At 39.1% G+C, this 26,217-nt stretch overlaps 1 protein-coding gene across 2 annotated transcripts in view; it reads right to left on the reverse strand.

Moving 5' to 3' along the window:
* RPA1 (replication protein A1) overlaps positions 1-26,217 on the reverse strand; it is a 74,640-nt gene that overhangs the window by 44,752 nt on the left and 3,671 nt on the right. The window contains exons 2-4 of one of the 2 annotated variants that reach the window (XM_078437588.2): positions 13,303-13,353; positions 11,714-11,792; positions 10,947-11,055 (exon numbers count right to left, since the gene is read on the reverse strand). In XM_078437588.2, the coding sequence (XP_078293714.1) occupies positions 10,947-11,055; positions 11,714-11,792; positions 13,303-13,353 (239 nt within the window). Of the gene's footprint in view, positions 1-8,273; positions 8,430-10,946; positions 11,056-11,713; positions 11,793-13,302; positions 13,354-26,217 lie in introns of those variants that run through there. The other variant, XM_078437589.2, reaches the window with a different exon arrangement.

The following is a 26,217-nucleotide window of genomic DNA, read 5'->3' on the forward strand; positions in this document are numbered from 1 at the left end:
TCAGAACCCTTCAAATGACAAGCTACTTAAAAAGCTCTCCCCCAATAATCATTTTGATAAAACTATTTCCGTTTGTCAACAGGTTTTCATTACTGAATAACGTGAGAAATATATGATATCAATTCCTATGTAAATATTTCCCTTAATCTTTCACTGTATCATTATCAAGGCTTTTTATGATTGCAGGATTTTCATTTTCCATCTAGTCCTTTAATTAAAATGCAGTGCCCTTACCACAAACCATACCATCAAGGAGTAAATGACACAATCAGAATTTAGATTAAACACAATAATGTATGGCACAACAACAGATGATCTGTTTTCAGAAACATATACCCATCTAAACAATTACCTTTTCCCAGCGAAAACCATTACAACTGTAGCTATTTTTTAATGTAATTATGATCTAAGAACTTATAGTTCTTTTACCTATCTTTAACTCTAATTAAAACCTTTCAATAACTTCCCAAGAACCTTAGCCCAAAACTAAAACCTTTCACACGCCCTACAGGCTCTGTGGGATCTGGTCTTGCTAATCTCTTTCTAGTCCATCTCATACCGCTTCCCAGAAACACTGCTCTCCAGCAGTTCTGTTTGCTTTCAATTCCTGGTATATGCCATGTTTTCTCTTGCCACCCTCTCCTGCCACAAAGCCTTTGTATATGCTGCTCACTGACTGTGATGACCTTCTCTCATTCTGCCGTCAGCTAGTACTCATTTTTTGCTCTCATCTCAAATACCATTTCTTTTTTTTTTTGTAAAGTTTATTTACTGGGGCACCTGGGTGGCTCAGCTGGTTAAGTGTCCCGCTCTTGATTTCAGCTCAGGTCATGATCCCACGGTTCACGAGTTCAAGCCTCGTGTAAGGCTTTGTGCCAGGCGTGGAGACTGCTTGAGATTCTCTCTCTCCCTCTCCCTCTGCCCTTCCCTGCTCTAAAATTTTTAAAAATTAAAAAAATTAAAAAGTTTTAAATGCTGTATCACAAGACACCATAAGCAAGTTATGGTAAAGTGGGATAAAATATTTGAAACAGCTAAAAAATAGTTGATATCCCTGGTTTACAAAGATCTCCCACGAAACAAAAACATGCACAAAGTACATATATAAAAAGCTATTCAGAAAAGAACTACAAAGAATAAACAAGTACCTGAAAAGACATTTGAGCTCACGAATATAGAAATGTAAATTAAAGTAATGATAATTAACAATTATTTTTAAAAATTAGTAGCATACAGGCACCTGGGTGGCTCAGTTGGTTAAGTATCTGACTTGGGCTCAGGTCATGATCTCACAGCTCGTGAATTCGAGCCCCACGTCAGGCTCTGTGCTGACAGCTCAGAGCCTGGAGCCTGCTTTGGATTCTGTCTCTGTCTGTCTCTCTGTCCCTCCCCCACTCGCACTGTGTCTCTCTTTCAAAAATAAACATTTAAAAAAAATTAGTAGTATCCAATATGTCGACAAGGTTAAGGGGAACTTACTTTCTTTCTTTCTTTCTTTCTTTCTTTCTTTCTTTCTTTCTTTCTTAACAGGTTTTTGAGATATCATTCACACACCACTCCATTTCCCCACCCGTGCAGAACCACTAATTTGTTTCCTTGGATTTGTTTATTCAGAAGCACTCTTACACAAAGTTACTGGGTGTATTAATTGGTATATTTTCTGTTAAGAGACGTTGTTTGACCCCCACAACACTAACTCAAGCAATCTGCTCTTCAGAAGTAATAGCACAAACACATAAAGATAAACTTGCAAGGATGATTGCTAAAGCCCAGTTTGGAATAAAGCTAAATGTCCATCAAAAAATAAGGGGTAAATAAGCTGGGATGTATGGACACAGATTGTCAACAGAGGCAGGAAAGAGTACAAGACATGCCACCATCCTGAGATGGTAGAATGAAGCAAAGCCCGTGGGACTAAAACTCTATCCCTGACGGTAGAGAACCAAGCCTAAGTTGTTGCACTCAACCCCAGCACAGCACTCCATCTTCTCCCATAACCATACCCCAGAGGACAGAAAAGTGGATAAAAAGCACCACTCAAGCACTCAAAGGTAGCCTGGAGTGGAAGATAATAGATCCCAAGTGGGAAGGTTGGCAAAGAGATGTATCCAGCTTAAACTATGTCGGAGCAAATATGAAGTCTGACAGAACCATCCACGTTAAGCATGAAAAAGATAAAAAGAAATGACATGGCAACAATGCAACATGCAAAAACTTATAAAAATACGAGGAACAAAAAAGGCAGAGACAGTTAGAGAATCCAATCTAGAAGAAAGCATAAGCCAAGAAAGGGAATAATACTTCCCAAGAGAGATTTGGAAAATAAGACTATTCAATAAAATAAAACTCAAAAGATGAGATGAGAGATTGAGAAGAAAAAGGAACTTAAGACAAAAACAGAACAAAAGTAATACCATTATACATCTAACACTTAAAGATTATAAACACCAAGAGACAGCAAGGAGAAAGCTAAAAACTGAACTACTAGTATGTTGGAAAATCCTGACTTAATCCAACATATGCATTAGAAAATAAACTAAAACAAACTGAAGACACAAAGGGAAGACAGTTATCCACAATGTAAATAAAAACTAGAACCAAATGAAATAGAAAACAGCATTAAGGAATAACACACAGAAAGATTTAATTGAAAAGAAATAAATCTGCAGACTGAAAGGGCATACCATGGACCAGAAAAAAAAAAAGGAAGAACAATGGACATTAAGACACAGCCTGGTTAAAGGGCACATGGATGGCTCAGTCAGTTAAGAGGTTAAGCATCCTACTTCAGCTCAGGTCATCTCACAGTTTTTGAGTTCCAGTCCCACATTGGGCTCTGTGCTGACAGCTTGGAGCCTGCAGCCTGCTTCAAGTTCTGTATCTCCCTCTCTCTGACCCTCCCCACTCATGCTCTGTTTCTGCTCTTTCAAAAATAAACATTAAAAAAAAAGAGACATAGCCTGGTTAAGTCACTGAACTTGAAACATAATGAAAGAATTTTTCCATAATCCACAGAACCTCTTTAAGTTTTATCAACTGTCTAAACGATGTCCTTAATAATCCAGACCAGGATCACTTGTTATATTTAATTATCAAATCTCTTAAGACTCCTTCAATCTGGAACAGTCTTTCAGTGTACACAATTTTTTTACTTTCATGCTTGAGATTTGAAAATCAGAGGTCCCTTATTTTGTAGAATATCCCTTAATTTACCTGAGGTTTCTTCATGATTAGATATAGATTATGTATCTTTCGCAAAAATATACTATTAGCGATGCTGTGTTATTCTCATTGCATCTTATCAGGTAATACACGATTTCTATTTGTCCCATTACTGGTAATGTTAACCTTAATCACTGGAATAAGGTACTGTCTGCCAGGTTCCTCCACTATGAAGTTGACTCTGTTCCATTTACAATTAGTAATTATGTTGTGGGGAAGTACTTTAACCCCATAAAAAAACTTGTCACTCTGCAAACTTTCACCACTTGTTTCAGCATCTGCAGTAGACTGAATCCCCCACACCAAAAGATATCCACGTCCTAACCCCTGAAACCTGTGAGCGGGACAACAAAGGACTTTGCAAATATGATGAAGTTAATGACTGAAATGGCAAGATTATTCCTGAATCCTCAGATGAGCCCTAAAAGGAATGACATGTATCCTTTAAGAGGGAGGCAGATCTGAAACAGACAGAAGGCAATGTGACCATGGAGGCGAGACTGGGCTGATGCACCAAAAAGCCAAGGAATTCTAACAACCACCAGAAGCTGGAAGAGGGAAAGAATGGATTCTTCCAGACAGCTTCCAGAGGGAGCATGCCCCTGTCAACACCAGGATCTCAGCCCAGTGAAACTGATTTCAACTTCCAACCTCCAGGGGGAATAATTTCTGTTGTTTTCAACCATTAAGTTTGTGTTAATTTGTTAGAGCAGTCAAAGCACCCATTGATGTTTCCTGCATGAACTAATATTGTGATGATTACCAAATGGCAAATTTCTATTCCATCATTCCTTCTACATTTATTAGATGGCATTCTATGTTAAGAAGAACCTTTATCTTCCCCCCATGTATTCATTTATTCAGTACAGACTTACGAACTCCTATTTTATTCAACAGGTTGTAATCTGTTTGCATTTTTATTGTGGTTTATAAATTATCTTAGATTGGCAAGTGTAAGATTTCTGCCAGCCTTTTGACAGGGTCCCCTGTCCCTTTGAGCACTTCCTTACCAACTGACACATTATGATAGTCCAGGCTCGACTTATAATTTCCAAGCCCATAACAAGCCATCCTCCAAGGAGCCTTGGTTCTTTTTGGCATTCAGAAACCAAGATGTGCTAAGTGGGCTCACAGCTATTGCGCTGTCGCTGCTCCAAAGCTTTCTTGGTAGACAGACCTAGGCAAGACAGACAGACAGACAGACACACACACACACACACACACACACACACACACACTGCACAATATATGTATACTCCTACACCAACCAGATGTGAAGAGACAGTTTTCAAAAGAAGACATACCTAGACAAGAGGTACAGGAAAAGATACTCTACTTCATGAATCAGGGAAATATAAATCAAAACCACAATAAGACATCACCTCATTCATATCTGTCAGAATGGCAATTATCAAAAAGACTAGAAATAACAAGTGTTGGCGAGAATATGGAGAAAAGGGAACCCTCGTACAGCTGTTGGTGAAAATGTAAATTGGTGCAGCCACTATGGAAAACGGTATGGAAGCTCCTCAAAAAATTAAAACTAGAACTACCATATGATCCAGCAATTCCACTTATGGGCATTTATCCAAAGAAAACAAAAGTAGTAACTTGAAAAGATAACTACACCCCCATGTTCACTGCAGCACTATTTATAATAGCCAAGATATGGAAACAACCTAAGTGTCCACCAATAGATGAATGCATAAACAAACTGTGGTACACACACACACACACACACACACACACTCTCTCTCTCTCTCTCTCTCTCTATTATTCAGCCATTTAAAGAAAAGGGGGATCTTGCCATTTGTGAAAACATGGATGGGCTTCCAAGGCATTATGCTAAGTCAGACAAAGAAAGGCAATTACCATATGATCTCTCATATGTGGAAATAAATAAGCTCATAGATACAAAGAACAAACTGATTGGTGGTTGTTAGAGGCAAGGGGAAGGGGGTGGGAGAAATGGGAGAACTGTTTTTGTTTTTAGTTTAAATAAATTGAATAACAATAAAATAAAATAGAACTTTATTTTTTATCAATTTTTTTTATGTTTTTATTTATTTATTTATTTATTTATTTATTTTTTAACACCTACCCCTTGAGGGTTGTTTTTTTTTTTTTCTAAGTTTATTTATTTTTGAGACAGAGAGAGACAGAGCATGAATGGGGGAGGGTCAGAGAGAGAGAGGGAGACACAGAATCGGAAACAGGCTCCGGGCTCCGAGCTGTCAGCACAGAGCCCGACGCGGGGCTCGAACTCACGGACCGCAAGATCATGACCTGAGCCGAAGTCGGCCGCTTAACCGACCGAGCCACCCAGGTGCCCCTGTTTTTATTTTATTTTTGAGAGACAGATAGAGTATGAGTGGGGGAGGAGCAGAGAGAAAGGGAGAACAGAATCTGAAGCAGGCTCCAGGCTCTGAGCTGTCAGCACAGAGCCCAAAGCGGGGCTCGAACTCACAGACTGTGAGATCATGCCCTGAGCCAAAGTTGGATGCTTAACCAACTGAGCCACCCAGGCGACCCAATAAAATAGAACATTAAAACCCCAAACTAATTATCTATATCTGTATCTACATCTACCTATCAAAAACGTTGAGTTCACTCTGAAACCTCCAGTTCCAATCCAGAATCACAGATTTCTCCCTTGGCTAGCTCTCACTGCCCTCAACATATTTATTAAATCAATTCCCCTCATATGTCACCACCTGCCACTGCTGCACCCACGGACATCCTCCTCCCGATGCTCAAATTCCATACCTAGTTCTAAGATCACCACCATCCCATTACAAACAAGCACCCTCCTCTCCCCATTGGTTCTGACACTCATGCTGGGCTATCACCACTTCTTGCAGACCCCCTCCTTATTCTGCTTGGCCTCCCTCCTTATCCCACCCAGTCTCCAACAACATGCTGCTGTCACCTGACCCCCACACTCCCAGATGGCTTCATCCCTTGCTCAGGATCCAACGGCCACACAGATTCTTGCCTCACCCTACTCAGGCTCCAACAACCCATCCTGGGCCGCAGCCATTCTCCCCTCGTGTGTGTTCTCCTTACCTGCTGGGGCTCCAGCACCCTGTCCAGCCCACAAAGACCCTCTCCTCACTTTGTTTGGGCTAATACCTGGTTCCAGACCACCACCACCACCACCCCTCCCCTGTAAACACCTACCTTGCTTGACCCCCCCAATGGCTTTGGACCCAATTATACAGGAAGGAAGAGAGCAGTAACAGTGTTTATATTGTCATTCCACTACCAAGATGATTTCCATCGATTCACCAATTATTGATAAATATGCATGGTGAGATTTTTGGAATGATGCTCATTAAATCATAATATGGTTATTTCTAGGTTGTATCAATTTTAGACCATTTTTTCCCCTTCTTTGTACCTTGTTTTGCATTGCTTGAATTGGTGATTCTGTGTGTTGTTTTTATTAAAATGATCATCTTCTCTAAAAATCTGAATACACAAAGAGCTACAAACATATTCTAAGGAACACTGGTGAAAAACTTTAAATAGTGAAATACTGTGTAATATTAAATGTTAACTAAATTAAAGTAAACTTATACAATGACATGCTAAGTAATATATGACATAGAAGTTTATCTAGGAACATGTAAAACAACAACCATAAACTTAAAAAAGAATTTTATAAAACTATATTATGAAGTTTTTTTTAAGGAAAATACAAATTTATAAGTACTCATGTTTACAGAAAAATTCTGAAAGGATTACAACAAAATGTTACTAATAGTTACTTCTAGGCAGTGGGATTACAGTTATTTTTATTTATGTGAATTTTATAATGTACGTATGACAAAAGTCTTTTTTACAAAGCACCAGGACAAGGGGCGCCTGGGTGGCTCAGTCAGTTGAGCGTTCGACTTCGGCTCAGGTCATGATCTCATGGTTCAAGGGTTCGAGCCCCGTGTCAGGCTCTGAGATGATAGCTCAGAGCCTGGAGCCTGCTTCGGATTCTGTGTCTCCCTCTCTCTCTGCCCCTCCCCTGCTCATGCTCTGTCTCTCTCTGTCTCAAAAATAAATATAAACATTAAAAAAAATTTTTTTTTTCAAAGCACCAGGACAAGAACACAAAATTCTATCAGGATGAAAATAGTAACAGCAACTAAGTTAACTGTCAACCTAGAATTCTATACTTAGTTAAACCGAGAGTGAAACAGACATTTTTATTTTTTAAATTTTATTTCTTTGTTTAAGTAATCCCTACACTCAAAGTGGGGTTCAAACTCATAACCCTGAGATCAAAAGTCACACATTCTACTGAGTGAGCCAGCCAGGAGTCCAGCAACAGACATTTTTAGATGACAGATTTTTATCATTCACAAACTTTCTCCATAAGAGCTGCTCAAAGATATTCTTCAGGAAAATGAGAACTGAACTAAAAAGGAAGGAGTGTGATGAAGGAGACAAATGGGAGCTAACAAACTATGGGTAAATATAAGTAACGGCTGTCTGTGTAGAGAATGCTAATCAGAAGAAATAAAAACAAAATTGAACACTAAACACAGATCATTTTGAGACCTTTGTTTTATTTGAGAGGATGGTAAAAAATACTGACCTATTTTAGAATTTCTGTTAATTTACATGTGGATTTAAAAAAATTTTTTTTTTACATTTATTTTTGAGAGACAAAGTGTGAGCGGGGGAGGGGCAGAGAGAGAAGGAGACACAGAATTCAAAGCAGGCTCCAGGCTCCGAGGAGGCTGTCAGCACAGAGCCGGACGCGGGGCTTGAACACATGAACCATGAGATCATGACCTGAAGTCGGACACTCAACTGACTGAGCCACCCAGGTGCCCCCAGGATTTTTTTTAAATGTGAGAGTACCCACAAAAAACAAACAAACCAAACAAACAAAAACACAGCACAAATAGAATGTCTCTCAAACCAGCAGAGGCAAAAAAGAGGATTAAGGAAAAATCCAATCAATCCAAGGCAAGAAAAAAATAAAGCAAAAAACATGGTAAAAACACAAAAATTAGAAAACATCAATAATAAGTTAAGCAGAATAAACTCACCCACTAAATCTCAAAATGATTTCTAGGGGCACCTGGGTGGCTCAGTAGGTTGAGCGTCCGACTTCGGCTCAGGTCATGATCTCGCAGTCCGTGAGTTCGAGCCCCGCGTCAGGCTCTGGGCTGACGGCTCAGAGCCTGGAGCCTGCTTCGGATTCTGTGTCTCCCTCTCTCTCTGACCCTCCCCCGTTCATGCTCTGTCTCTCTCTGTCTCAAAAATAAATAAAACATTTAAAAAAAATTTTTAAAAAAATGATTTCTAAAACTGTATGCTGCTGGGGCACCTGGGTGGTGCAGTCGGTTAAGTGTCCGACTCTTGATCTCAGCGCAGTCATGATCTCACAGTTCATGAATTCGAGCCCCACATCAGGCTCTGTGCTGAGGGCATAGAGCCTGCTTGGGATTCTGTCTCTCCTTCTCCCTGCCCCTCCCCTGCTTGTGCATACTCTCTCTCTCTCTCTCTCAAAATAAGTAATTAAACATTTAAAAAATATTTTTTAATAAAAATTAAAAAATAAATAAATAAAAGTATACATTATTTATAAAAGACACCCAAGATTAAGAACAGAAGTTGTGGCACAAAAACAGACACATAGACCAATGGAATAGAATAGAAACCCCAGAAATAGACCCACAAACATATGGCCAACTCATCTTTGACAAAGCTGGAAAGAACATCCAATGGAAAAGAGACAGTCTCTTTAACAAATGGTGCTGGGAGAACTGGACAGCAACATGCAGAAGGTTGAAACTAGACCACTTTCTCACACCATTCACAAAAATAAACTCAAAATGGATAAAGGACCTGAATGTGAGACAGGAAACCATCAAAACCCTAGAGGAGAAAGCAGGAAAAGACCTCTCTGACCTCAGCCGTAGCAATCTCTTACTCGACACATCCCCAAAGGCAAGGGAATTAAAAGCAAAAGTGAATTACTGGGACCTTATGAAGATAAAAAGCTTCTGCACAGCAAAGGAAACAACCAACAAAACTAAAAGGCAACCAACGGAATGGGAAAAGATATTTGCAAATGACATATCGGACAAAGGGCTAGTATCCAAAATCTATAAAGAGCTCACCAAACTCCATACCCGAAAAACAAATAACCCAGTGAAGAAATGGGCAGAAAACATGAATAGACACTTCTCTAAAGAAGACATCCAGATGGCCAACAGGCACATGAAAAGATGTTCAACGTCGCTCCTTATCAGGGAAATACAAATCAAAACCACACTCAGATATCACCTCACGCCAGTCAGAGTGGCCCAAATGAACAAATCAGGAGACTATAGATGCTGGAGGGGATGTGGAGAAACGGGAACCCTCTTGCACTGTTGGTGGGAATGCAAATTGGTGCAGCCGCTCTGGAAAGCAGTGTGGAGGTTCCTCAGAAAATTAAAAATAGACCTACCCTATGACCCAGCAATAGCACTGCTAGGAATTTATCCAAGGGATACAGGAGTACTGATGCATAGGGGCACTTGTACCCCAATGTTTATAGCAGCACTCTCAACAATAGCCAAATTATGGAAAGAGCCTAAATGTCCATCAACTGATGAATGGATAAAGAAATTGTGGTTTATATACACAATGGAATACTACGGGGCAATGAGAAAAAATGAAATATGGCCTTTTGTAGCAACGTGGATGGAACTGGAGAGTGTGATGGTAAGTGAAATAAGCCATACAGAGAAAGACAGATACCATATGGTTTCATTCTTATGTGGATCCTGAGAAACATAACAGAAACCCATGGGGGAGGGGAAGGAAAAAAAAAAAAAAAGAGGTTAGAGTGGGAGAGAGCCAAAGCATAAGAGACTGTTAAAAACTGAGAACAAACTGAGGGCTGATGGGGGGTGGGAGGGAGGGGAGGGTGGGTGATGGGTATTGAGGAGGGCACCTTTTGGGATGAGCACTGGGTGTTGTATGGAAACCAATTTGACAATAAATTTCATATATGAGAAAAAAAAAAAAAGAACAGAAGTTGAAAGTTAAAAGAAGGACAATGATATAGCAAACAAATATAAAGCAAAAGTTACTTGGAAATGTACAGTTAATACTACTGTAACATACACTGACATACCCTTAAGATGGGAATGCTTGCCATATTTGTTTCTCATGTGTTCTGTGACTGAAAATAAAGACCTTAAAAGCCTCTCCCCAACAAAAAGGTCCTATTTTAGCAACGGTTAACAGTGTGCTCACCGCTGCACCTCTAGCGTGTAGCATCTGTAAGCCCTCACCATGCTCTGTATTGGCTGAATAATTTACGATGAAAGATTCAAGTTGTAGAAAAGGAGCAGTGTTACATAATTAAATACACCTCTTTTGCTCTTTATAAGTGACCCCTTTTCATTAAAAGATGCTTTAAAAGAGAATGCTAAAAACAGTGCTTTTGAAGAGATTAGAAATAAGAGTTCTGTGTTTGGCTTTAATCTCCTGCTTTGAAATTTCCAATTTGTTTCCATATTTCTCTCCCTTTGGTGCCATGTCTTAGTCATCCGAGTTCAAATCTCAATAGCTGTAAACTCTTAGCTGGAAGCTCATCATTGTTTTTGAAATTCCTAAGTGAATTTTGGTATCCAAAGGACTTCTCTGTTCAAAAATTAGTCCCCATTCCAAAACACAATAAAACCAAAGAAAATTCTAAAAAGCAAAAATAACCCACCACATACCTTCCATCTTTCAGAGTGTTAACAATAAATCGGTTAATCTGGCAAATACAGTTGCTAGACAATTGTTCTCCCTCAACGAGATGGTTCAACTGTGTTGCCAACATGAAAGCTGAAAAGCACAAAGATGTCTTTAGTTCCCACAACATTTCAGTCATAACAATCTAAACTAGCACTGATCACACGTGGACTAGCAAAGAAAAACAATGCCTTGAATGTTTCTGAAACTAAAACTATTCAGATTCTGCACAGTGAAAAACAGTATGATTTACTATGCATTAAACATCTGCTGCTACTCTGAAATGTAAGTACTTCTTAAATTGCCCAGAATCATTTTTTCCATCATTCAGGTTTCATGAAGACTAAAAAAATCTTTTCTATGTTCTTCACCTTGTGACTAGAGACAGCAAGCACATATTCTGAAAACTGTCTTTCTTGCTTGTGAAGTTTCCAACACTGAAATAAAAGCCTAAAAAGGCAAGTATAGGACAGCTAACCCATTATATTCACTAAATGTCAATATCATCCTGAGGGAAATTAATCAAAGAAAACAGAGCACCAGTTAGAGAAAATTAATTAAGCCAAGTGGCAGCTTTCCACTAGATCCAGTCTATTGTTAGAATGCTCTCTGCCGGCTGCAATTCTGTCTGAATGAAGTGCACGGTCAGGCAAATGTACACTTCTGAAATGCCCCAAATTATTGCAATCAAAGTGCTGGATGTGATTTTATTATTTAAATACAAATTCCTGGATTTATACATCATACTCACAGGATAGAGTGTTCAATCCATCACTCATAAGCAGTCGATAACGGGGTGGACTATTCCCTGTAGTGATGGGACGGATGTTCTAAGATAGAAAACATGATTCATTAGACAGACTGTCTCCCCAGTCCCCAGAGATAATTACATCTAAGTGGCAGGAGAGTGGGTCTGTCATTATTTCAGCAAACAATGAACTGCTTGCCCATTCTCCTGACACCTACGTCCAAGCAAAAGAAACTTGGATATGATGATTTTCCCACCAGCTTCTCTCTAACATTATTAAGCACAACATAGATGAGAATAAAATGAGTTGCCAATACTCGTGTTCTCTCTCCCCAGCTCAAATTTAATTGAAAATCAATTAAAAAAAAAAAAAAAAAAGAATGATAAGGTACCTAACAATGCAAGGTGCTGTGTAGAAAACATGTTAAAAATACAAAACAAAAAAAACAAAAAATCCTTGCCCTGAGGGGCTTATAAGTGTGGTGGAGACAGAGGCAAAGAGATATAAGAGATGTGTGCACATGACATGGGGGCACAGCCAAGGCATTTATCACAACTTACAGGAAATCAGAAGCTGCTCTCCACAGGAAGTGAAATACAGAAACGGGGCCTTATGATGACCAGCAGCGAGTCTGGGAGTCACAAGGAGATCACCAGGCCTACTGACTCAGAATCCACAGAATGATCCAGGATCCTGCTTCTATTCATTTTTTAAATTCCCACTAAAATTTGAAACACCTTTGGAGTACTTGGGTGGCTCAGTCGGTCAAGCATCCAACTCTTGGCTTTGGCTCAGGTCATGATCTCACAGTTTGTGGGTTCAAGCCCTGCATCGGGCTCCATGCTGAGAGTGCGCAGCCTGCTTGGGATTCTCTCCCTCTCTCTCTGCCCCTCCCCTGCTCATTCTGTCTCCCTCTCTCAAAAATAAATAAATAAACTTAAAAAAAATTTTTGGAAAACCCTTAAATGGGGGCGCCTGGGTGGCTCAGTCGGTTGAGTGTCCGACTTTGGCTCAGGTCATGATCGATCTCATGGCTGAGCTCCGCGTCGGGCTCTGTGCTGACAGCTCAGAGCCTGGAGCCTGCTTCAGATTCTGTCTCCCTCTCTCTCTGCCCCTCCCCCACCACTCACACTCTGTCTCTCTCTTTCAAAAATAAACAAACATTAAAAAAAGTTTTTTTTTTAATTTTAAATGAATGATAGGGTTAATGAAGAATTTTAAGCAGACACATTCATTGTAGGCCCATATAAGGCAGATTTAAGAAAGACAAACCTCAGGGCAGGAAGAAAAAAGTAAGGAGGCAATACTAATGATGTGCAGCACTACAGCCTCCATCAATTGTGGCAAGAATAGAAAGGCGAAGGCTCAAATCTAAATCCCCAAGTCTAACTCTGGCTAACTTATATTGAAGAAGAAAAAAACCCAGCCCTAGCTCCTCTCCTGCAGTTACAACAGGACAGGCCTATTTTTTGTGATGAGGGAGAGAATTTCCCAAAATGGACATGAAATCGACATGTGCTTCATCAAATGTAATGTATAATTACATAGAAGTTTTTAAAATGCTTGACATAAAACATATACAGGTACTCACAATGACCTGGAGGACAGGTTTTATGGAAGTGTCTCCCTGTTGCATTATGGCCTGAAAGAGTAAACACAGAATGAGATCTACATTCAAATCATGACCAAATCTGACATATTTTTACAGTTTGGTATTTGTAATAAACCACAGATAACATTATTAAAGAGACTTTTCGGAGCATGTCATCTGAAAATCTAGTAAAGTTTTATCACTTGGATAAAATCATAAAAGCATAAAAGTGCAATACTTGGCTTAACAAGAATACAATTACTGCATCCAAAATACAGGCATCACATTTGTGCTCATTATTCAGAACAGCACATTAATTTGCCTATAGGGCCCATTAACAGACAATTAGAGGGGCGCCTGAGTGCGCATCTGACTTCAGCTCAGGTCGTGATCTCGCGGTTTGTGAGTTCGAGCCCTGTGTCGGGCTCTGTGCTGATAGCCTGGAGCCTGCTTCGGATTCTGTGTCTCCTTCTCTCTTTGCCCATCCCCCACTTCCCTCTCTGTCTCTCAAAAATAAATAAATAAATGTAAAAATAAAAAAAATAATAATTAGGTAAGTATGGGAAATCTTTAAAATAATATTATGCAGCCTTAAAGAGATGTGTATGTAACATTGGTTGCCTCTTTTGAGAGAACTGGCAAGTAGGGCCGTAGGTGGGAGGGAGACCTCACACTGAATCCAATTTTTATATCTTTTGCATTTTTTTTTTTTAAAGTAAGCTTCACGCCCAGCACAGAGCCCAATGGGGGACTTGAATTCACAATCCTGAGATCAAGACCTAAGCTAAGATCAAGAGTCGGACGCTCAACTGACTGAGCCACCTAAGCACCCAAAACCGTTTGGATTTTAAATCTCATGTCTCTATTAGCAATTATGAAAATAGTATCTACAAAAAACAGACCACCAATCAGGTTTTTAGTTTGTTTTTAAAAAGCCACCATTTAAAGGTAACCATCAGAGGGGTCCCTGGCTGGCTCAGTCGGTGGAACATGCAACTCTTGATCTCAGGGTCGTGAGTTTGAGCCCCACATTGGCCCTGGAGCCTACTTATAAATAAAAAAGTAAAAAATCCGTTTAAGAAATTTAAAAAAATAAATAAAGGTAATCATCAGAAAAAAACCAACAGCAGTGAATACTGGTTCTCTGACCTCTGCTCTTGCCCATGCTGAAATAAACAGCACCACCAACGAAAAAACTGGACAAAAATACATAAACTTTTCAAATACTGGACAACAGGCAGAGCAAGACTGTGGTCCCTGAAAAAAGAGAAACGAATGAGGGGAACACTACAATCCTCCTGGCTTTCTGCACAGAGGCACTCTTGGATCACAGCGTGGAGAGGGAACCCAAGAAGAACGTGGCAGTCCTACTGAGCACAGAGTTCAGGGAGGCAACTTAGTTGGATTTCGTGGATGCAGAATACCAGAGATGACAAGCTACACAGAGTTAGAGCCTCAATAACCCACACAGGGGTTCCCAGGAGTCTCTGGCTGACTTCTAAGTTGTGGATACACAAAATGAGACTCCACACGGCCAGGCAAAGATTAAGTATTAGCTATAAACTGAAAAATGAGTGGAGCTCACACAGGCTAGAACACAGCTGAGCTCTCACCAGCCTGAGTGCAGAAAACTCAATAAACACCTGCTGCTTTCAGTAGAAACCCCAGAAAGGTCATGCTTCAGAAACAGGACTAAACTAGACCCAAAGTAAAAGCTATTCTGGACCCATTCCAATCTCCAAGGGATCAGCTGATTTGTAAGTCAATGAATCAACAATCTGCCAAAACAACTCCATATTCTTTATAGAAAATTTTAAATATTCTGTGGAACAACATGGGAAGTAGGCAAAAAGTACTGCTGCCACATACTGGAGTACTGGCTGTCACCACTTGTGCAACTGTTTGAGCTGTGAGTTGAACTAGCCACTTTTTTCACGGAACATCATTTTTACTTGAAAGGCCAAATGACAAACTGGTTGTTCAAACTTTGGAACTGAGTAAATCTTTTCTCAAAAAATAAAGTGACGGGCACTTAGGTGGCTCAGTCAGTTATGCATCTGACTTCTGCTCAGGTCATGATCTCGCAGTTCACTGAGTTAGAGCCCTGCAGGAGCCCACTTCAGATCCTCTGTCCCCTGCTCTCTCTGCCCCCCACCCTCCCGTCGCGCTTGTGCACACTAAACATTAAAAAATCAAAGACAAGTATTCTAAGATCAAAACATTCAATGGTGAGTACAGCATAACATGTAGACTTGTCCAATTGCTGTGCTGTACACCTAAAACATTAATATAACATTGTGTATCAACCATACTTCAATTAAAAAAGAGAGAGAGGGGCTCCTGGGTGGCTCAGTCAGTTAAGCATCTGACTCTCGATTTTGGCTGAGGTCACGATCTCAACGTTTGTGGGATCGAATCCCTCATAGGGCTCTGCGATGATAGTGCAGAGCCCGCTTGGGATTCTCTCCCTCTCTCTGCCCCTCCCCTACTTGTGCTCTGTCTCTGTTTCTCAAAATAAATAAAATGAAAAAATAAAAAATAAATTATAAAAAAACAAGAAGAGAACCACCATGTTTTAGACTATTTGTGTCCCACCTCCCCAAATTCATATGTTGAAGCCCAAACCCCCAATGTGATGACATTAGAAGGTGGGGCCTTTGGAGGTAATTTGTTTTAATAAGGTCATGAAGGTGGAGCCCCCACATTGGAATTCATGCCCTTAGAAGAAGAGACACCTTGGGGCACCTGGGTGGCTCAGTCATTTGGGCATGGCAGCAGGGGTGTCAGCATAGAGCCTGCTTGGGTTTCTCTCCCTCTCTCTCTGCCTCTCCCCAGCTTGCACGCACACACATGCTTTCTCTCTCTCAAAATAAACAGACATTAAAAAAAAAAAAAAGGAGAGAGACACCAGAGCTCTCTCTTCCCATATACAAAGAAGAAGTCATGTGGGCACATGGTGAGATAATGGTAGCTACAAGCCAGAAACACAGCCCTCACCCAGAAATGAATCTGCTGACACCTCAATCTTGGGTTTCCCAACTTCTGGAGTTGTGAGAAATCAATCTGTTCTCTACACCATCCAGTCTAAAGTATTTTGTAATAGGGGCACCTGACTGACTCAGTTGGAAGAGCATGTGACTCTTGATAGGGGTGTTGTGAGTTCAAGCCCCACATTTGGTGAAGCAAATACTTAGAACAACAAAACTTGAAGAAAAAAAAAAGTGTTTTGTAATGGTTGTCCAAACTAAGATGAACTGCTCTAAAGCACTCCTTAAAAAAAAGTATAGCTCATAAATCAATAGTGGAAATCAATTCAAATCATAAAAAATACTCAAATAATCCACAAGTCAGGAAAAGCTAAACCACAAAACAACAACAACCAACAGATGGGACAAAGAGAAAACAAGTAACAAAACAAAAAACTTACACCCAAACATGTAACTATACTAAGTACAAACGGTTCAAGTACTCCAAGTAAAAGGCAAAAATTGTCAAAATGAATAAGATCCAACTATCTGCTGTCTACAAGAACTGCACTTCAAATATAAAGACACAGGTTAAAAATTAAACCCTGGAAAAAGCTGCATCATTACTGGCAGGCAAAGAAGGCTTCAGGACAAAGAATAATACCAGGGATAAAAAAGGACATTTCCTAATAATGGGGTTGATTCCTGAAGAAGGCACAACAATGATAAATATATACACCTAATAACAAAGTTTCAAAAGACATGAAGCAAAACTCTACAGAGTTAAGAGAAATAGACAAGTCCATCATTATAATTGGTGGTCTCAACTTCCTTCCCTCAGGATGGAAAAAGCAAAGAGATAAAAAAAAAAAATATGTAGAAGAACATAAAAGATTTAACTATTAACCAACTTGACCTAATTAGATCATCTAACAATTGCAGAATAAACATTCTTTTAAGTGCCCCTGGAACATTTTCATCAAGGTTCCATAAATTGGGCAATATAACAAGTCTCAATGAATGTTAAAAGACTGAATTCAGAGAGTACGTTATCTGACCACACTGGAATGAAACTAAAAATCCTAACAATAGGATATCTACAAAATTTCCAAATACTTGGGAACTAAGCAGTAAACTTCTATTTTTTTTAAACCCAACATGGGGCTCAAACTCACAACCCCGAGATCAAGAGTCACATGCTCTACCTACTGAGCCAGCCAGGTGCCCCGTGAACAGTAAACTTCTTTAATAACCCATCTATTGAGAAAGAAATCACAAGAGAAATTAGAAAGTATTATTAACAGAATGAAAATGAAAATACAATCTATCTAAACTTATAGGATTTGCTAGAGCAATGCTTCAAGGGAAAATTACAGCTTTAATCCTTAGAGAAGAAAAAAATCCAAAATCAATTATATAACCTTCTACCAGAAGCCAGAAAAGAATAAACTAAACTCAAGCATACAGAAGGAAGGAAATAATAAAAGAGCAAAAAATCAACAAAATAGAAAATGGATAAACAACAGGAAAAAACAATTGAACTAAAAGCTGGTTCTTTGAAAATATCAATAAAATTGATAAAACTCTAGCTAGTCTGGCCAAGAAAAAGAAACAAATATTCTCAATATCAGAAATGAAAAATGCATCACTATATATCATATATGTTAGATTATATATACAAGAGATAATGGAATATTAGGAACAACTTTATGAAAAAGATAAAATGGCTAAGTCCCTTGAAAAACACAAATTATCAAAACTGACATACAAAATGCAGAGAATCTAGACAGTACCATATCCATTAAAAAAACCTGATTTTATAATTTAAAATATTCCAACAGAGGGGGCGTATGGGTAGTTCAGTGGGTTAAGCATCCAATTTGATCTCAGCTCTGGTCTTGATCTCAGGGTCATGAACTGAAACCCCATGTTTGGCATAGAGCCTACTAAAAAAAAAGTGGGGGGAGGTTTCCTGGGTGGCTCAGTCAGTTAAGCACCAAGCTCTTGATTTTGGCTCAGGTCATGATCTCATGGTTCATGAGATCGAGCCCCACATCAGACTCTGGGCTGACAGCGCAGAACCTGCTTGGGATTCTCTCTCTCTCTCTCTCTCTCTCTCTCTCTCTCTCTGCCCCTCCCCTGCTCGTGTGCTCTCTCTCTCTCAAAATAAATAAATATATTTTTTTAATAAAGAAAAAAATACTAATCTTGCATAAACTGTCAAGAAATAGAAGAGAACACTTTTGAACTCATTTTATGATGTCATTAGTTTTACCGGACAGAAAAAAACAAAGTCGTTCTAAGAGAAAAAACACAGATCTATATTCCACTACAAAATAAAACTACACATTCACTAGGATGGTTAAACTTAAAAAGACTGACAAAATTAAGTGTTGGCAAAGATATGGAGCAACTAGAATTCTCACAATCGATTTAGAAAACAGTCTAGCAATTTCTTATGAACATTCACTGAACATGTAACTCAGCAATTACATTCCTAAGTATTTATCCCAGAGAAATAAAAATATATTTCTACAAAAAGATTTGTATGTGAGTGTTCACAGCATCTTCATTTGTAATGGCCAAAAAATGAAAATAACCCAAATGTTTAACAATAGGTAAATTAAACAAATTGATTATTCACAATAAAAGGCAAAAAAAGGCTCAAACTACTGAAACAACATGGATAAATCTCAAAAAACATTTTGCTAGACAAAGAAGCCAGACACAAGTTTATATGAAGTTTTAGAATAGTCAAGGGGCACCTGGGTGGCTCAGTTAGGCGTCCAACTCTTGGTTTTGGCTCAGGTCATGGTCTTACGTTTCATGGGTTTGATCCCCGCATTGGGCTCTGTGCTGACAGTGCAGAGCCTGCTTGAGATTCTCTCTCTCTGCCTCTCTCTCTGCCCCTTCGCTGCTTGCTCTCTCTCAAAAATGAATAAACTTTAAAAAAAAATAGAACAGTTAAAACTAGGGGTGCCTGGGTGGCTCAGTTGGTTAAGCGTCCGACTTCAGCTCAGGTCATGATCTCACAGCTCACGAGTTTGAGCCCCGCATCAGGCTCTGTGCTGACAGTTCAGAGCCTGCAGCCTGCTTTGGATTCTGTGTCTCCCTCTCTCTCTGCCCCTCCCCTGCTCACACTCTGTCTCTCTCTCTCAAAAACAAACACTAAAAAAAATTTTTTTATAGTTAAAACTAACCTATAAAGATAAAAAACAGAAGTTAAAACTCTGGTTTGTCTAGGTTGGCATTACGGGATGGGGAATTTGCCAAAGCTTGTCAAACTGCACACATCTTGAGCTTTGTTATATATATTTATTATACATATCACAGTTTTATGGTGTGTAAATCACACTGAATTTCAATACAGTATGAATTTTTAAAAGTTTCTAGGGAACGGAACTGGGGCAGGGTGGGGCCAAACATCAATAATTTCATCAAACACCTTCCTGTTCTATTTCATTTAAAAACCACATGCATGAAATCATAGCAGAAAACTTTCCCAACCTGGGGAAAGACACAGACATCAAAATCCAGGAGATACAGAGAACTATCATTTAGATTCAACAAAACCAACCATCAACAAGGCATATCATAGTCAAATTCACAAAACACACAGGCAAGGAAAGAATTACGAAAGTGGCAAGGGAAAAAAAGTCCTTAACCTATAAGGGAAGACAGATCAGGTTCGCAGCAGACCTATCCACAGAAAGTTGGCAGGCCAAAAAGGAGTGGCAGGATATATTCAACGTGCTGAATTGGAAAAATATGCAGCCAAGAATTCTCTATCCAGCAAGGCTGTCATTCAAAATAGGAGAGATGAAGAGTTTCCCAGACAAACACTAAAGGAGTTTGTGATCACTAAACCAGCTCTGCAAGAAATTTCCAGGGGGACTCTCTGAGGGGAGAAAAGATGAAACAAAACAAAAAGGACCAAAAGCAACAAAGACTAGAAAGGACCAGAGAACACCACCAGAAACTCCCAACTCCACAGGCAACACAATGGCAGCAAATTCATATCTTTCAGTACTCACTGTAAATGCCAATGCACTAAATGCTCCAATCAAAAGTAACAGAATGGATAAGAAAACAAGATCCATCTCTATATTGTTTACAAGAAACCCATTTTAGACCTGAAGACACCTCCAGATTGAAAGTATCTTCAAAGGGGCACTAAGGAATCTACTCCTGAAATCACTGTTGCACTACATGCTAACGAATTTGGATGTAAATTTTAAAAAAATAAAAAATAAAATTAAAAGAAAAAAAGAAAAAAAAAAAAAAGAAAGTATCTTCAGATGGAGAACCATCTATCATACTAATGGTCACCAAAAGAAAGCCAAATAGCCATACTTGTATCAGACAATCTAGATTTTAAAATAAAGACTGTAACAAGAGATGAAGAAGGGCATTACATTATAATTAAGGAGTCCATCCACCAAGAAGATCTAACAACTACAAACATTTATGCCCCCAACATGGAACTCCCAAATATATAAATCAATGAATCAGAAACATAAAGAAACTCATTGACAATAATACCATAATAATAGGGGACTTCAACACCCCACTTATAGCAATGGACAGATCATATAAGCAGAAAATCAACAAGGAAACAATGGCTCTGAATGACACACCGGACCAGATGGACTTAACAGATATATTCAGAACATTTCATCCTAAAGCAGTAGAATACGCATTTTTCTTGAGTGCACACGGAATATTCTCCAGAACAGATCACATACTGGGACACAAATCAGCCCTTAACAAGTACAAAAAGATTGAGATCATACCATGCATATTTTCAGACCACAATGCTATGAAACTCAAAATCAACCACAATAAAAAATTCGGGAAGACAACAAATACTTGGAGATTAAAGAACATCCTACTAAATAATGAATGGGTTAGCCAAGAAGTTAAAGAGGAAATTAAGAAGTACATGGAAGACAATGAAAATGGTAACACCGCAGCCCAAAACCTCTGGGATGCAGCAAAGGCAGTCATAAGAGGGAGGTATACAGCAATCCAGGCCTTCCTAAAAAAGAATAAATGTCTCAGGTATACAGCCTAATTTTACATCTTAAAGAGCTGGAAAAAGAACAGCAAATAAAACCCAAAGCCAGCAGAAGACAGGAAATAGTAAAGATTAGAGCAGAAATCAATGATATCAAAACCAAAAATATAGAATAGATCAATGAAACCAGGAGCTGGTTCTTTGGAAGAATTAACAAAATTGATAAACCCTAGCCAGTTTGATCAAAAAGAAAAAGGAAAGGACCCAAATAAATAAAATAAAGAATGAAAGAGGAGAGATCACAACACGGCAGAAAGACAATAATATGAGAATATTATAAGCAATTATATGCCAATAAATTGAGCAATCTGGAAGAAATGGACAAATTCCTAGAAACATACAAACTACCAAAACTGAAACAGGAAGAAATCGCAAATCTGAACAGACCCATAACCGGTAAAGAAACTGAATTAGTAATCAAAAATCTCCCAAATAAACAAGAGTCCAGGGCCAGATAGCTTTCCAGGGGAATTCCATCAACCACGTAAAGAAAGGTAAGACCTATTCTTTTGAAGCTGCTCCAAAAAATAGAAATGGAAGGAAAACTTCCAAACTCATTCCATGAGGCCAGCATTACCTGATTCCAAAACCAGACAAAGACCCCACTAAAAAGGAGAACTACAGATAAATTTCCCTGATGAACAGGGATGCAAAAATCCTCAACAAGGTACTAGCCAACCGGATCCAACAACACATTAAAAGAATTATTCACCACGATCAAGTGGGATTTATACCTGGGATGCAGGGCTGGTTCAGTATCTGCAAATCAATCAATGTGATACATCACATTAATAAAAGAAAGGACAGGAACCACATGATCCTCTCAGTAGATAAAGAGAAAGCATTTGACAAAATACAGCATCCTTTCTTAATAAAAACCCGTAAGAAAGTAGGGATAGAAGGATCATACCTCAAGATCATAAAAGCCATATACAAAAGACCCATCGCTAATATTATCCTCCATAGGGAAAAACTGAGAGCTTTCCCCCTAAGGTCAGGAACATGACAGGGATGTCCACTCTTGCCACTGTTATTCAACACAGTATTCGAAGTCCTGGCCTCAGGAGTCAGACAACACAAAGAAATAAAAGGCATCCAAATCGGCCAGGGGGAAGTCAAACTTTCACCTTCACAGAAGACATGATACCCTATGTGGAAAACCCAAAGATTCCACCAAAAAATTGCCAGAACTGATCCATGAATTCAGCAAAGTTGCAGGATATAAAATCAATGCAGAGAAATCGGTTGCATTTCTATACACTAATAATGAAGCAGCAGAAAGAGAAATCAAGGAATTGATCCCATTTACAATTACACCAAAAACCACAAAAATACCTAGGAGTAAACCTAACCAAAGAGGAGAAAAATCTATACACTGAAAACTATAGAAAGCTTATGAAAGAAATTGAAGATACCAAAAAATGGAAAATATTTCATGCTCAGTGATTGGAAGAAAAAATATTGTTAAAATGTCGATACTGCCCAAAGCAATGTACATATTCAATGCAATCGCTATCAAAATAACATCAGCATTCTTCACAGAGCTAGAACAAACAATCCTAAAATTTATATGGAACCAAAAAAGACCCCAAATAGCCAAATCAATCCTGAAAAAGAAAACCAAAGCTGGAGGCATCATAATCCCGGACTTCAAGATGTATTACAAAGCTGTAATCATCAAGACAGTATGGAACTGGCACAAAAACAGACACTCAGATCAATAGAACAGAATACAGAACCCAGAAATGGACCCACAAATGTATGGCTAACTGATCTTTGACAAAACAGGGAAGAATATACAATGGAATACAGTCTCTTCAGCAAATGGTGCTGGGAAAACTGGACAGCAACATGCAGAAAAATGAACCTGGACCACTTTCTTAAACCATACACAAAAATAAACTCAAAATAGATGAAAGACAAATGTAAGACAGGAAGCCATCAAAATCCTCGAGGAGAAAGCAGGCAAAAACCTCTTTGATCTTGGCCACAGCAACTTCTTACTCAACACGTCTCCAGAGGCGAGGGAAACAAAAGCAAAAATGAACTACTGGGACCTCATCAAAATAAAAAGCTTCTGCACAGCGAAGGAAACAATCAGCAAAACTAAAAGGCAACCAACAGAATAGGAGAAGATATTTGCAAATGACATATCAGATAAAGGGTTAGTATCCAGAACCTATAAAGAACTTATCAAACTCAACACCCAAAACACATATAATCCAGTGAAGATATGGGCAAAAGACATGAATAGACACTTCTCCAAAGAAGACATCCAGATGGCTAACACATGAAAAAAGGCTCAATATCACTCATTATGAGGGAAATACAAATTAAAACCGCAATAAGATACCACCTCACACCTGTCAGAATGGTTCACATTAACAACTCAGGCAACAACAGATGTTGGCAAGGATGCAGAGAAAGAGGATCTCTTTTCCACTGCTGGTGGGAATGCAAACTGGTGCAGTCACTCTGGAAAACAGTATGGAGGTGCCTCAAAAATTTAAAAATAGAATTACCCCACGACCCAGCAATTGCACTACTAGGTATTTATCCCAGGGATACAGGTATGCTGTTTTGAAGGGGCACATGCACCCCAATGTTTATAGTAGTGCAATTGACAACAAAGTATGGAAAGAGCCCAATGTCCATCGACAGAAGAATTTTGATAAAGATGATGTGATATATATATACAATGGAGTATTACTCAGCAATCAAAAAGAACAAAATCTTACCATTTGCAACTATGTGGATGGAACGAGAGGGTATTATGCTAAGCAAAATTAGTCAGTCAGAAAAAGACAAATATCATGACTTCATTCATATGGAATTTAAGATACAAAACAGATGAGGGGCACCCGGGTGGCTCGGTCGGTTAAACGTCCAACTTCAGCTCAGGTCATGATCTCACAGTTTGTGAGTTCGAGCGCTGCATCAGGCCCTGTGCTGACAGCTTGGAGCTTGGAGCTTGGAGCTTGGAGCTTGGAGCTTGGAGCCTGGAGCCTGGAGCCTGGAGCCTGCTTTGGATTCTGTGTCTCCCTCTCTCTCCATCCCTCCCCCACTCTCACTCTGTCTCTCTCTTGAATATAAATAAACATTAAAAAAAAAACAACAGATGAGCATAAGGGAAGGGAAGCAAAAATAATATAAAAACAAGAAGGGGGACAAAACATAAGAGACTCTTAAATACAATGAACAAACTAAAGGTTGCTGGAGGGGTTGGGGGATGGGCTAAATGGGCAAGGGGCATTAAGGAAGACACTTGTTGAGATGAGCACTAGGTGTTATACATAGGGGATGAATCCCTGTAATCTACTCCTGAAATCATGATTGCATTATATGCTAACTTGGATGTAAATTTTAAAAAATAATAAAAACCACATGCATATATTAACTTATTACTGTTTAATTTGTGTCATCATAAATAGTGCATATAAGATTAAATCTTCTGGGACATATAACATGATATGTACATTTGGGGCGCCTGGGTGGCGCAGTCGGTTAAGCATCCGACTTCAGCCAGGTCACGATCTCGCGGTCCGTGAGTTCGAGCCCCGCGTCAGGCTCTGGGCTGATGGCTCGGAGCCTGGAGCCTGCTTCCGATTCTGTGTCTCCCTCTCTCTCTGCCCCTCCCCCATTCATGCTCTGTCTCTCTCTGTCCCAAAAATAAATAAAAAACGTTGAAAAAAAAATTTTTTTTAAATAAAATTGCCTCGGGACACCTTGGCTCAGTATGTTGAGCATCCAACTCTTTGATTCTGGCTCAGGTCATGATCTCGCAGTTTGTAGGATCCAACCTCACACTGGGCTCCATGCTGGGTTGGAGCTTGCTTGGGATTCTCTCTCCACCCAACCCCCCACCCTCCCGCTGTGTGTGTCTGTGTCTCTCAAAATGAATTTTAAAAATATTTTTAAAAATACAAAGCAACAACCCAATTAAAAAATGGGCAAAAGACTTTAGAATAGACATTTTCCAAAAGACGTAGAGATGGCCAACAGATACATAGGATCCTCAACATCACTAATCATCATGGGAATGCAAATCAAAATCACAGATTGGCTACTATCAAAAAGACAAAAAATATGAAGTGTTGGCAAAGATGTGGACTAAAGGGAACTCTGGTACACTGTTGGTGGGGAATGTAAATTGGTGCAGTCACAACAGAAAACAGTGTGGAGGCCCATCAAAAAAATAAAAATCAAACTACCATATGACCCAGCAATTCCACTTCTGGGTAGGTACCTGAAGAAAATAAAAATACCAATTCAAAAAGACATATGCACCATTATGTTCAAAAAGCATTATTTACAATAGCAAAGATAAGGAAGGAAACCACATGTCCATAAACAGATGAACAAAGACACAGACATAAACATAGACACACACACACACACACACACACACACACACACACACACAGGAATATTACTCAACCATAAAAAAGAAATTTTGCCATTGTGACAACATGGATAGACCTAGACAGTATTACGCTAAATGAAATAAGCCTGACAGAGAAGACAAATAACATGATGTCACTTACATGCTGAATCTATAAAATACAAAATAGAAACAGACAGATACAGGGAACAAACTACTGATTACAAGAGTGAGGAATGATTGGGGCTGTGGGTGAAATTTGTGAAGAGGATTAAGAGGTTCAGGCTTCCAGATTTAAAAAAAGAAAAAAGGGTCATGGGGATGTAATATACAACACAGGGAATTTAGTAACAATGTAATAACTTTGTATGGTGACAGACAGTAACCAGATTTATCATAGGGATCATTTCCTAACCTATAAAAATACCAAATCACTATGATGAACACCTAAAACTAATAGAATATTGTGTGTCAATTGTACATAAATTTTA

Source organism: Panthera onca, chromosome E1 (genome assembly GCF_046562875.1).
Source record: "Panthera onca isolate mPanOnc1 chromosome E1, mPanOnc1 haplotype 2, whole genome shotgun sequence".
In the NCBI taxonomy this organism is placed as follows: Eukaryota; Metazoa; Chordata; class Mammalia; order Carnivora; family Felidae; genus Panthera; species Panthera onca.